The following is a 14,176-nucleotide window of genomic DNA, read 5'->3' as shown; positions in this document are numbered from 1 at the left end:
TTGAGAACAGGAACCAAACCTTGGCAATTCAGTGGCAAGCCTTGAAGAAAACCCTGATTGATTTAGCCAGAGAGGCATGTGGTGAGGTTGTCTGCAAGAATAGAAAAATCAGAACTATATGGTGGACACAGGAAGTTAAAGAGGCAGTGAAGGAAAAGAAGAAAGTATATCAAAAGTTCCTGGCAAATAAGTCAGCTTGTGCTCTTAGAGAATACGGAGACAAATGTAAGAAAGCTAAACACCGTGTAAAGCTAGCTAAACAAAAGCCATGGGAGGACTTTGGCAAGAATATAGAAAATAAATATCAAGAAGGTGGCAAAATATTCTGGAGGTTGTTGAAGAAGCTTAGAAATGGAGCAAAGAGTGCTGTAAAAGGAGTTAGAGATGAAAAAGGTGATATGAAAACGGGAGAAAAAGATATCCTTGAAGTATGAAGAAATTACTTTGAAAAATTGCTAAATCAAACAAGTACTGGTAGCATAGTGGCAAAAAATACTCAACACGCATACAGTCAGGAATACATATCCATATTTGAAGTAGAAAAGGCCATCAAAGGCTTGAAATGTGGAAAGGCAGCAGCAGTAGATGATATTCGACCAAAAATGCTTAAGTATGGTGGTATAAAGTTCTTACAGTGGCTGCACTGCATAGTTCAGAAGGCCTGGACAGAGGGAAGAATTCCTGATGATTGGAGTACAGCTCTCATAGTACCTATGCAAGTATACTTGAGAAATGTTTGAGAAGAATTGTGGAAGAAACGCTTGGTGAAGAACAAGATGGATTCAGGCCAAATAGAGGCTGTAAGGATCAGATTTACCCTTTACGACAAATAGTTGAGAAATCATGGGAATAAAACAAAGATCTCTATTTAAGTTTTGTCGATTTGGAAAAGGCATATGACAAGGTGCCAAGAGAGAAGCTATTCAATACACTACAGTTATATGGTGTCAATGGGGGCTTATATCAAGAAATACTTAGTCTTTATTTTAGTTGTGAGTCAGCATTAGAATTGAAGGAAGTACAGAAAGATGGTTTAATGTTAAATCTAGTGTGAGACAAGGATGTACATTATCCTTTCTGTTATTCATTATCTATATGGATCACATTATGAAGGAAAGTGGTATTAAACATGATATCAAAATTAGAGATGTTAATGTCAGCTCTTTGCTTTATGCGGATGATGTTATACTTCTAAATAAATCCGCTACAAGTCTGCAAGATTCCCTGAATAAATTGAATAACTGATGTAATAGATATGGTATGAAGGTCAGCTGAAATGTTTTACTTGTGGAACAAGTAAAACGTTTCAGCTACTTAGGCATAATTTTTAGTGAAGATGGTAAATTAAATATGGAAATAGACAACAGAATCAACAAAGCTGATTGGTAGGTGCCAATGTGCCAAAGTATGGTAGGAAGTCAATTGAATAAATTCATATGGAATAAGAGAGAAATTAGCCAAAACACTAAATTAGCTATATACAAGACAGTGTTCAAACCAATTTTAACTTATAGAGCTGGGAGCTGATTTAGAAGTAAAACACTTGATCAAAAAATAGAGACCGCAGATATGAGAATCCTGAGAAAGATTACAGGTGTGAACAGATGGCATCAATGGCAATATCATATTAAAAACAAGGATATTAGGATAGAACTTGACATTGTCAGCCAGAAATTTCTTAGCAGAGCTAATCTCAGGTGGTATGGTCACCTAAACAGAATGGGAGAGGAAAGATTAGCATAACAAGTGTTCTCTACAAGTTTGGCAGGAAAACGACCCAGAAGAAGACCAAGATATAGGTGGATTGATATGGTACAAAGTGTCTTAGATGATAGAAATATAAGATCTGATAATGTTGGAGTATTGACAAGTAACAGACTGATTTGGAGGAAAATTGTAGATAAGAAGTTAGTAATGATGTAAATTTTTCATGTAGTATCATATCATGTACACCACTTGAGGGTATATGGCAGGAATTTGATGATGATGATGATGAGGTTTTCAGCCAAAAAAGTTATATCACTCCTGACCTATTGTGCAAATTCTGATTACTTCCTTTTAAAAAATACTATTTATAGAACTTCAGCTTGGCATTGGGCAACCTATTATGTCTATTAAGAAATTTATATTTAGAAGCCTCTGAGCACCAAAGATTCTATTACTTAAAATCTAGAAACCAAATTACCCCCCCCCCTAAGACCTAACAGCAGATGCAACTGTTGTGCAATGTTACAAATTGTTCAAAACTGCTGACAGACTCTCTTATCCCCTACCCTCACTGGACTTATCACATCTTATATAAATAATGCTATTCATTTTAAAACATTGATTATAAATCTAACTTTAAATAATATAGATATATTAGTAAGAATTGACATCACCTCACTGTCTAGCAATATTCCCATAAATGACACCTTAACACTCTTATAAAACATTTTTCCTTCTGATATCTTAGAATCTCATTTCCTTTGCCAATTACATGTGAAATTTTGAAAAACAAGCCTTTCGAATGATAACCTCTCCTTCACTGTATATAGAAAACCCACTCACAGGCAGATACAATATATTAACAAACTTTCCCACCAAACACCTTCTCAACAATATAGCATCATTAAAACTCTAACCAATAGAGCCTATAATCTTTGTTCTAGTGGAACCTCTCTTTCAATTGAACTCAACCATATGCACAACACATTCCTATAAAATGGCTATAGTGCTTTCCGAATTAAAAAAATAATCAGTTCTTCCCCCATTCCTTGACCATCCCTTGAGAAGGATTTCAGAAATGCCATCACCATCCCCTATGTCCAGGACGCATTCGGAAAAATAGCCAGATCTTTAAAAAAAAAAAGTACAACCTCTACACAGCTTTTAAGCCCCAATGAAAACTTGCTTGCCTTATCCGTTCTACCAAAGATCAGCTTCCTCCTCTTTCAGTGCCTGGAGTATATAAAGTACCCTGTTCCTACAAGTTGGCTTACTTCAAGACAGATAGGCAGATCAGCCACCTCTATCCATTTAGATGAACACAAATCATAAATCTGCAATCATGACTATGGTCAATCTGGCCCTGCAGACCATGTATTGGGTACAACTCACAGGATCTTCTAGAAGAAAACCACCATGCTCCACCATAATAAATTTAAAACAAGTAGCCAAAAGGTGTATACATTAAAGATACCAAGAAATTATATACTTAGTTTTAATCCTTCACCCAAGGAAGCAAAACAATGTTTTGCATGTGAAATATATTCATGTCTGAGCTACTTGTATATAGAGGCTAATGACTTCACATCACTTGCCTTAGTATGTATTTTGCTTCCTTGGGTAAGGATTAAAAATCAAGTATATAATTTCTTGGTGTCTTTAATGTATAATAGAACCAACGTAAAAAACTTTCAACATCTTTCTGTCATCCAGAGAGTTTTATTAATAAGGTCTAGCACCTTTTGGCTACTTGTACAGGGTGTCCCAAAATTCACGCAAGAAGTAATTTTGATAGAAAACACAGGTTTTTAATTAAAAATTGTAATTTCTTATTGATTCATGAAGTATACAGTATAGGGTTATGCATGGAATAGCATATTGGGTAAATGGCCTCCACGGCTTTGCTGGCACATACGCACTCTTTCGTCGAAATTTTCCATGATCGTTTTGCATAAATGTGGCTGAATTTCATTGATACAGCGCTCAATTTCCACCTTCAAGGATTGGGTGGTCGTGGGCTTGTTGGCATAAACCTTAGACTTCAAAAAACCCCACAGAAAAAAGTCCAATGGCGTTAAGTCACACGGCAATTCTGATCACCAAAACGGGAAATTACACGACCAGGAAATGACTCATGCAGTAATTGAATTGTTTCTCGGGCTGTATGGCATGTGGCACTGTCTTGTTGAAACCACATGTCGTCCACATCCATATCTTGCAATTTAGGCACAAAAACTGGATTATCATGTCGCGATAGCGAGCACCGTTAACTGTTATTGCCTTACCAGCCACATTTTCGAAGAAGAATGGACCGATGATGCCTCCAGCCCAAAATCCGCACCAAACAGTGACACGTTGGTGATGCATTTGTTTCTCAACAATCACTCGTGGATTTTCTGAACTCCAAATGAGACAATTTTGTCGATTAACGAAGCCATCAAGATGAAAATGAGCCTCATCGCTGAAGATGATTTTGTTCAAAAAATAAGCATCCACTTGTTGTTGTTCCATAATCCATTCAACGAACTCTCTTCGCTGTGTGTGGTCAGTAGGCTTCAGTTCTTGAGTCAATTGAACTTTGTAAGCATAAAGATGCAAATCTTTCATGAGAATACGCTGTAGAGAGCTTCTGGAAATGCCCAATTCAAGACCACGGTGCCAAATTGATGTTCCTGGACTCTCAGCAACACTCTCACGAACTGCTTCGATGTTTTCTGTTGAACAACTTGTTGAAGGACGGCCAGAGTGTACAAGATCACTAATTGATCCAGTTTTCTTGAATTTTTTAATTAATCTTTTCACAGTTGATGATGTTAAATCACTATTCCGACCATATTTTGTACGAAAATTGCGAACTGTAGCTGCCAAACCTTCATTATTTTTAAAATATTGCTCAACAATGAAAATGCGTTGTTCTTTCGTGTGCGCTCCATTTTTAATAACCCTGAACTCTCAGCTGTCACGCTGTCTTTTTTTTCTCGTTGGCAACACTTTACCACACAAATGGCGCTAAATTTAAATCTTGCATGAATTTTTGGACACCCTTTATATGAGATATATATGACTTGTGCATTACTTCAACCTTGGTATATCTCCTGGGTCTGGCTCTCACTGAGAAAACCTCAATAAAGGTCAAAAACGGTCTGGGTAGTGACCATTCCCATTATGCATAGCATTTTACACATCCGAAAAGGTATGTGCTTTGCACTGTGGGATACATACCAAGGCAAGTGATGCAAAATCATTAGCCTCTATATACAAGTAGCTCAGAAGTGAATATATTTCCCACACAAAACATTGTTTTGCTTCCTTGAGTAAAGGATTAAAGCCAAGTACATAATTTCTTGGTATCTTTAATGTACAATAACCTAGGTAGGCCACAGTGACACGCCAACTATTTGTATAGTGATTTACAACAAATAACTAAACAGAAACTGTGCAGGGACAAATGAAACTTTTTTTTTTTTCAAATGACTAAATATCTGGAAAGTTTTATAGAAAATTATTATAAGATATGTTCTTTTGATCAACATTTATTTTTTTAGGGCATGCTAATTAATCATAAAACATGCAGAAAATTATAGGAACATTACCAAATCCTCATAAAATTGTTAGTCTAAATGCACTTAGATATTTCATTGATATTGTTTAGGTTACTCTAGTTGTTGGCGGCTTCTTTTTAAAGCGTGTTCTGCATGCATAAACAATCCTTTATGATTAATAATTTTTTTTATTATCATTTTACACTCACATACCAAAATTATAAATGTAAACATACCAATTTTGCATTGGTAACTCCAAAAGTCCTGAATATCACAGAAAGCAGCATTTTGAGTGATACTACCAGCACAGGAAAACGAAACTGTGTGCTATATATATATATAAAAAAAAGACAATATTTCACATCAATAACTATTTGATAATTATAACATCTTTGTTCAATCATTATTTATTATGTACTAGGCAAAGAGACAACATAAAGGACCTGTAATAGTCTATATTTTTTACACAGTGCATTTTGCAATAAGAAAAGTTGTCCATAAATCATACATTGGAATGAAATGAATATTTAATATCTGAACAGTCATTTCAAATGCTTATTAAGTATACCAACTAAGCTACAATCACCCAGTCCTATCAGAAATAAAAGTAAAAAATAAAGTGATAAAAATAAGTATTTTGAGTATCCCAAAGCAAACAAGATACTAAAGTCAACATAAATGATAAATACAGTCTACTATAAGTTGTAATCAGACTGATAGGTATAAAAGAAATTTTACATGTGTGTTTCAATGAACCCCACCAAAGAATGATAGTAAAGCATATCAATATTAAAGCAGTTTGTGTTAATCCAAAATCCCAATTTTAGGGACCAACATGGTAGTTTTTTAAGCCACTTTATTGCTCCAATACAGGATGGTATCTCAGTGATGAAACATATTCACAAACCTCCATGCGAATTTGAATCCCACAGTGGGATTCAAATCCTCAACTTGATGGTTGGATTGCATACATGCTATCCACTGGAGATATATATATATATATATATATATATATATACATCATCCCTCGACTTGCATCCAGATTCCGTTCCATCTGGCAGGAAGTAAGTCAATACATTAAATCAACAAAGTTATAGGGGTTAGGGACAACCGTCATTATACTGTCATTATAATTTTAAACCTTATTATAAAACTGTACTGTATGTTACTGCCACTATTCCAATGTGCTTTGCTTATTCCTCTTCATCTTTTCATCATAAATTTGTTCATAGCAATCAAGCGCATCATGTACTTTCGTTCTAATAATAAGTAGCATTCAACATTGGGGTCGATGTCTTCAACCATTTTGAGAACATTGCTAACTGCAGAGAACATTTCTGCAAGACCCTTCACTGTGAATTGCTTAACTACCTCTTCCTGTTTCTCTTTTCCCTCTTCCTTTTCTCGTTTTTCCTCTTCTGCAATGGTAGTTCCTCCAATTCAACTTTTCAGGAGAACTTTCTATGAGTTGAATTATGTCGTCATCATTCACTTTGAGATTCAGATTGTTTGCTAGGCTCACTATTACAAACTTCCAAAATCATTCACAAACCTTTTTAATGTCTTTTTCCATATGTCACTCATTCATTGAGAGGTCACTTCATCCCAGGCCACAGCAATATTTTTAATAGCATGATAAATATTGAATGTTTTCCAGAATTGTATGAGAGTCTGGTCATTCCCTTCAGTAGCAGAAATGGCTTATGAAAAAGTTGTCCATAGATAATAAGCCTTAAACACTGCAAGAACTCCCTGATCCATCGGTTCGATCAATGAAGTAGTGTTTGGAGGGAGAAACATGACCCTGAATTTGGAGAAGATCACTGCTATAAGACTTACAAGACAGATAACCCTGAGCTTATCTAGAATTAATAAAATTTTAAATTCTACATTTTCTTTCACACAATAGCTTTTTATTTCACTCGCATAACAGTTGATTAAAGCATCCTCAAACAATTTTTGAGTCATCCACGACTTCTTATTGCTCCAATAATGAACTGGAAGTATGCTTCCTAATATTTTTGAAGATTCATGGATTCTCACTGTGCCATATCACAAATGGTTTCAGTTTATATTCAGCCACATTACCCATAACAGAATCGTAATATGGGCATTAAGAGCTTTGAAACTAGGTATAGATTTCAGCTTCTTGTGGATGAATGTCCGTTCAGCATTTTTTTTCAGAAACAAGGACGTCTCATTCATATTAAATAATTGCTGTGGCAAATAACTTTCCTCTGTAATAATTTTATCCAATTTTTCCACAAACTCCTTGGCAGCCTTCTTAGTACTTGCAGATTCCCATGCATTTTCACATTATGCAGCGCAACACTCTGCTTGAATCTCATGAACCAACCGAAAGAAGCGTTGAATTCATAGTCATAATCGGGTTCTGCTTTCTCCTTCAACATGTTGAAGAGGCTTAGTGCCTTAGCGGTTATAGTCACAGTGCTAAGGGGATATGCGCTTTTGGTTCAGGTCCTCTATATATGGCCGAAAATGTTATTTATCCCCTTATAGGATCACGGATGTATCTGCGAAAGGACGTAACTCGAACGGACGTAAGTCGAGGGATGACTGTGTATATGTGTGTGTATATATATATATTTCATTTAACGAGTGGTTATTTTACAATTCATAATCATCATTTATTCAAGTATCAATAGGAAAATATACAGAAATATGTATATAACAACTGATGGAGATAAATTATGAGCAACTTGGCTCATCTTCTGGTAAATGTCAAATGGTTTATGAAGCTTGTCTTCAAAAAAATTTTACTTATATATATTGCCAAAACTGTTTTCTTGGCCTTCCTCTTCTTCTGTGCCAATTAGTTGGTCTGCAGAGAGCAAGAACACTGAACGTAAGCTCTTAACTACTTCAGCTGACTTTCTTTGAGGATGACTGTACTAGGACATACATGCGAACTTGCCACGTATGTCCTAATACTGATTGAAGGCATGTTGGGAATATTATTAGCAACAGCATTATAAATGGAGGGAGAGTACTCTTGTCCCCATCTACAAGGGTAAAGGGGATGCACAAGACTGTAAAAATTACAGAGGAATAAAGTTGATATCCCACACAATGAAAATCCTAGAAAGGGTTCTTGATGGTAGATTGAGGAAGGAGGTGGAGATTGCGAAGGAACAATTTGGTTTCATGCCTGATAGATCAACAACAGATGCTATCTTTGGGTTACGGCAGATGATGGGAAAGTATCGAGAGAAACAAAGGGAGCCACATCTGGCATTTATTGATCTGGAGAAAGCATACGATAGAGTGCCAAGGCAAGAAGTCTGGAGGTGTCTGAGAGAGAAGGAGGTGCCAGAGAAATATGTCAGGTTGTTGCGGAAAATGTACAGAAAGGTGAAGACAAATGTTCGGACCTGTCTGGGACAGACAGAAAGTTTTCAAGTAACAGTTGGCTTGCATCAAGGGTCAGCATTAAGTCCGTTTCTGTTTAATATTGTGATGGAGGTGGTAACAGAGGAGGTGAGAGAAGATGTGCCTTGGACAATGTTGTATGCAGATGACATCTTGCTGTGTGCAGATTCAAGAGAAGAAGCAAGAACTAAACTGGAAAGATGGAGAAAAGTACTGGGAGAGAGAGGTATGAGACTGAGCGGAAGTAAGACAGAGTATGTGTTGCAGAGTGGGCGGCGGACAGGAGACAGACCTGGAGCTGGAAGGAAATGTCATCAGGAAGGTGAGAGACTTTAGATACTTAGGTTCAACAGTGGAAGAAGATGGAGGAGGTGAGAAGGAAGTGGGATGCAGGATACAAGCGGGTTGGAGAAACTGGAGGGAGATGGCTGAAGTGTTATGCGATAAGAGGGTGCTGATCAATCTGAAAGGTAAAATCTATAGGACAGTAGTGAGGCCAGCTATGACATGTGCTATAGAAACTGTGGCCCTGAGGAAAAATAACATCAGTAGGATGGAAGTAGCAGAGATGAGAATGCTTAGGTGGATGTGCAGTGTGACCAGAAAGGATCATCTGAGAAATGACTATGTCAGGGGAACAGTGAAAGTTACGAACTTAGGAGCGAAAATACAGGAGGCAAGGTTGAGATAGTCTGGTCATGTGATGAGGAGGGAGGACGAATATGTGGGAAGAAGGATCATGCAGATGGATGTGCAAGGAAGGCAGAAGCATGGGCGGCTAAAGAAGAGATGGAAGGAGCTGGTAGAAGAGGACGAAGAACTTGGATGTGGTGACAGCCCAAGACAGGAAGATATGGAGGAGACTCATTATCAACAGTGACCCCATTTAAGTGGGAGAAGCTGCAGAAGAAGAAGAAGAAAATTATAAACATTATTAACAAATTATATTATTATTACATGACATCTCCAAGGGCTCATTGCGGGAAGGCACTCTACTCTGCTTCACATATCTCATCATTTCACTTACTATTTAATTCTCCAATGATATTACCATCAACAATACTGTTACTACGACCATCAATATTAATATTATTAATGTTATCAATAGCTTTGGGAAGTTCTATTGTCCAAAACTAGATAGTTTCGGGAAGTCTGAATGATATTTGATTAAGTACATCATCACTATATAAACAAATCTCTCTCTCTCGCTCCACACACACACAGACGCACACATGCATATGGTGTCATGGAAACTTTCCGCCAGTGATAACACAAGATTTGTGCCAATAATTGCATATTTCACTTTGGGTGTGTGTGTAGGGGGGGGGATCACTATGCAATTAAGCATTAGTCAACACATGCAAAAATAATTTTTAGTATGCCCATGTCCTTAGGTATCTATTGCTTATCAGATTACTGATCGTTCTCTCTAACTTTTATTGGCAAATTAAAAATTTTTCACCTTTCATAGCCTTCTATGATTTCTAGTAATATGAATGGTGGAAATGATTAATGATGCTTGTGTAATAAAAAGGGGAATTATGGTATGACAACGACAATCTTTTTGTTGATATTTCCTTTTCCCTTCTCACTCATTCATTGGCTTTTGTAAATCTTATAACATTAATGTGTGTATGATTTTATAGTATAGGAAGGTGTTCAACCTTTTTTACTATGCGAGCTACTTTTCGATAAAAAGTTATTCGGCAATCTACTCTCTTATATATAAGTTATTCGGCGATCTACTCTCTTATATAGATCAAGTTTCCCCAACCTGATATCTGATTATGTTATACACAAATAAACAACTAAAAACTTTATTTGTGTATTTAAAAATTTATTTATCACTTTTAATTATTTTAATACAACAAAAAAAAAAACAAATATATTGGAATAAAATATTTATTTCTCTATTTTGGAAAACCAAAGTTAGAAAAAACAACAGATTGATTACAAACTCACAAGTTACAGGAAATGCTGGTTGATTAAAAAAAGTTAATGTGAAATTTGGCATTGTTTGGACCTCGCAATATTTTCATAGTCAAGTTGATATGAAGAAGTGGCCAATCGCAGACAATCATCCAAATGATCATTTGTAATTTGGTTTCTTAATTGATTTTTTATGAAGTTCATATCTGAAAAAGCGGATTCTGACAAGTATGTCGATCCAAACATGACAGAATTTTTCGCGCAATATCAGTTAATATTGGGAATTTTTCATGTACATACTTCCAAATGACTTCATTGTTTATTGATTTTAAATGTAAACTATTCTGAATGTTTATTATCTCAAGTTCTACTTCAGCTTGGTTTATATCAAACAGCTGACTGATTTTATTTGAAATTATTGTGATGTTCAAGTTTTCTTGAAATGGATTATTGATAAAAGATACAATCATTTCAGTTTTATTAAAATCTTTAAATCTTGAATTTATTTCTTCCTCAACTAATTCAATTTCACGAATAAATTCTTTTAAATCATAACGAAGCATTTCTTGATTTTGTTCAAAAAATTTTAATAAATATGGGAGATGTCTAAATTCGCAGTCATTTATAATTTTCTTTAATAAAAGTAAATATCATTGGAAAGTTTTTATTGAACTTAACATGTCAATTAAATTTTTATCTCTACCTTTTAACTCTAAATTTAAATTGCTTAATTTCGCACAGAAATCTACTAAAAATGATAAGTGTAACAACCATCTTTTATCACTCAATTGTGGATAAATCTCTCTCTTTTTCGTCAAGAAAATTTTTTATATCGTTAATTAATACAATAAATCTTTCTAAAAATTGACTTCTGCTGAGTCAGCGAACATTATTGTACAACAGAAGTTCCCTATCATCATCTGCCTTTAATTTAAATAACCGCCATTGCAGGGCTTTTCCTCGAACAGAATTTACAATTATTTTAAATGTAATACCCAAAACATCTTTTGTGTTTAATCTTTTACTACACACAGTACTTGTTGATGAATAATACAGTGGTACGTTAAAAAATCTGGATATTTGTCATCGTTTTTACATAATGAAATGAAGCCTGATTTATTATCTATCATTGCAGGAGCACCATCAGTAGTAATAGACATAAGTTTAAAAAGCAGAAGTTTGTGTTGTTTCACAAATTCATCAAATGCCGAAAAAATGTCTTCTCCCCTAGTCCTTCCCAATAATGGTATAATTTTCAAAAGTTCTTCTTTACTTGAATAATCTTGAAATACCATGCAAGCAATATCAGTGAAGTCGTTTGATTCATCAAATTGTAATTTATTTATTGATTTATTCGTATGGAGTTTCTTCCCTTTCCCCCCCATGAGGGGGGAAAGGGAAGAAACCTACAGCCATAAGTATTTATGGCTGTAGATCCGTGTGTGTTCACGGGGCCAGTTTGCCTGCTTGCAGGATGAAAAATGCCAGATAAACTGGCTGGAAAAAACCCTGCGCCCAAGACCGGCTAACTTGGCTATGGCTGAGGAAGATCCTCAAATTCCTTGCATTTTCGACGGGAATCGAACCTGGGATATTCCTTCCCCAGTGGTATGGTTGCGAAGCGCACAGCCACTAGTCTAACCGCGCGGACATCAAATTGTAATGAAAACGCAACACACTGGTGAATGTCTGACATTAACCTGACCCAGAAATTTTTCTCCAGCAATTGGAACTCTTCCTTTCGGCAATTTGAAACCTTGTCTGCGGCCTAGAAGTAGTCTCTCTCTAGCGACGTCTCGAACTGAGAAGCTCCTTTCTGGAAACGGGAAACTCCTCTCTCAAGCAACGTGGATCCGGGCAGTCTCTCTGACGGTGACTCTGGACCAGGCAGCCTCCTCTCCGACAGCAATTCTGGAACCGGGACCCCTTCTGATTGCTTCAGTCCATTTTTATTAGGCCTCCTCTGAGACCGCGCATGAAGTTTGGTAACCCCCAAAGAATTGGTATGATGTTATTTTAATGAGTCTTTCATCTTAAGTTTCAAGTTCAGCACGCCTTTTGTTCTCCTCCACTTTCTTTTGATTGTAAGTTGCCGGCCATCAGAAAGTTGTTTGAACGCTTTCTGACTGACTTCGGAGATGTTTACACTTAGAGCCTGCAAGCCTTTCTCATACAAGTTTCAATAACAATCTTTCTAATGCCGCCATGTACAGCTTCGCCGACAAAAACATTGCCTTTCTTTTTAACACTCTAACATATTCTTATTAAAGCAGTATATACAGTTAGCTTCAAAAGAGTTATTTGCAAAAACATCTGATACAAACTATACCGAGACAAACAAAGTTTATTTTTTTACAATATTCACATGGGACTTAACCTAAGTAAAAAATCGATTTAATGTGCTTTGCAATATTTAATATTTAAGCTACAATCGAGTTTTTACACTTTGCTTATAATCATATTCACTTGGCTCGCTGTTTGACTTCCACTGATCCAGATTAATTCATTTACCCGGACTTATAAGAAAATTACTGATTTGACAATTTTAACGAAAAATAAATAAACAATAGCAAATTAAAAATAAAATAATAAGCGAATTAAAAATAATACAAAATAATGATAAATAAAATATTATGTTTTCAGTTTTAATTAAATTTGTTGTTTTCCTCTTTTTCCAGGGTGAACTTGATTCTGGAGTGTTGGTTGTTTCAAGTTCACCTTGGAAAAAGAGGAAAACAACAGCCTCCCTTTCCTTGACACACTAGTCACCCGCCAGCCTGATGGAACCTTGGTTTTCTCAGTTTATAGAAAACCCACCCATACAGGCAGATACATTCACCAACAACCCCCCCCCCCCCCACCTCACAACAATATGGAGTGGTGAAAACACTATACAACAGGGCTAAACTAATCTGTTCTAACGACATGGCCCTAAACACTGAATTAAATCACATCCTCAACACTTTCTCAGCCAATGGCTACCCCCCCCCAAAAAAAAAATCCAAAAAATACTAAAACCTACAAACCACAGCCCCCCCTCCCTCCCTCCACAACAAAGATTACTCTAAATCCATCACCATTCCCTACATCCAAGGCACCTCGGAAAAAATTACCAAAATTTTAAAAAAAACATGACCTCACCTCCTGTTACAGGCCATACAGAAAATTGGCATCCCTTATCCACTCCACCAAAGACCAACCACTTCCCCTAGACCTACCTGGTGTATATCAGGTCCCTTGCAGTTGTAAACTGTCGAACTTTGGCCAAACAGGCAGGACAGCAAATATCAGAATTTCTGAACACAAAGACTACATCCGGTTTCGCAAGTACATCCATTCTGGTCTTGCAGACCATGCTCTGGATACACGCCACAGAATATGGTGGAAGAAAACTAAAATAATACACCGCAGCAAGTTATTCAAGGATTCATCGGCAGCTCTAAAAAACGTTCCACCTCAACAAATTTGGGTGCATGAAACTACCCAAATTTGGGAGACTTACATTATGAGAACTTCAGCCCAATGGCCAAGACAACCAAATTAGCCCACCAGAGGGCACCATTTGGACTTTAAGAACATTATTAGTTTCTTGCCTTCTTCCTCATTTG

At 36.3% G+C, this 14,176-nt stretch overlaps 1 protein-coding gene across 2 annotated transcripts in view; it reads right to left on the bottom strand.

The window, feature by feature from the left end:
* The window catches only part of LOC150093275 (proline-, glutamic acid- and leucine-rich protein 1-like), a 270,371-nt gene that overhangs the window by 170,725 nt on the left and 85,470 nt on the right, over window positions 1–14,176 (bottom strand). For both annotated transcript variants that reach the window (XM_090413693.1, XM_090413694.1), the window contains one exon: window positions 5,486–5,576. In XM_090413693.1, the coding sequence (XP_090269819.1) occupies window positions 5,486–5,576 (91 nt within the window). The remainder of the gene's footprint in view (window positions 1–5,485; window positions 5,577–14,176) is intronic.

Source organism: Typopeltis vanoorti, chromosome 24, assembly GCF_054136105.1.
Source record: "Typopeltis vanoorti isolate ZY-2024b chromosome 24, IOZ_Tvanoo_1.0, whole genome shotgun sequence".
Classification (NCBI taxonomy): Eukaryota; Metazoa; Arthropoda; class Arachnida; order Uropygi; family Thelyphonidae; genus Typopeltis; species Typopeltis vanoorti.
This window is presented reverse-complemented; position numbering and strand designations above follow the sequence as displayed.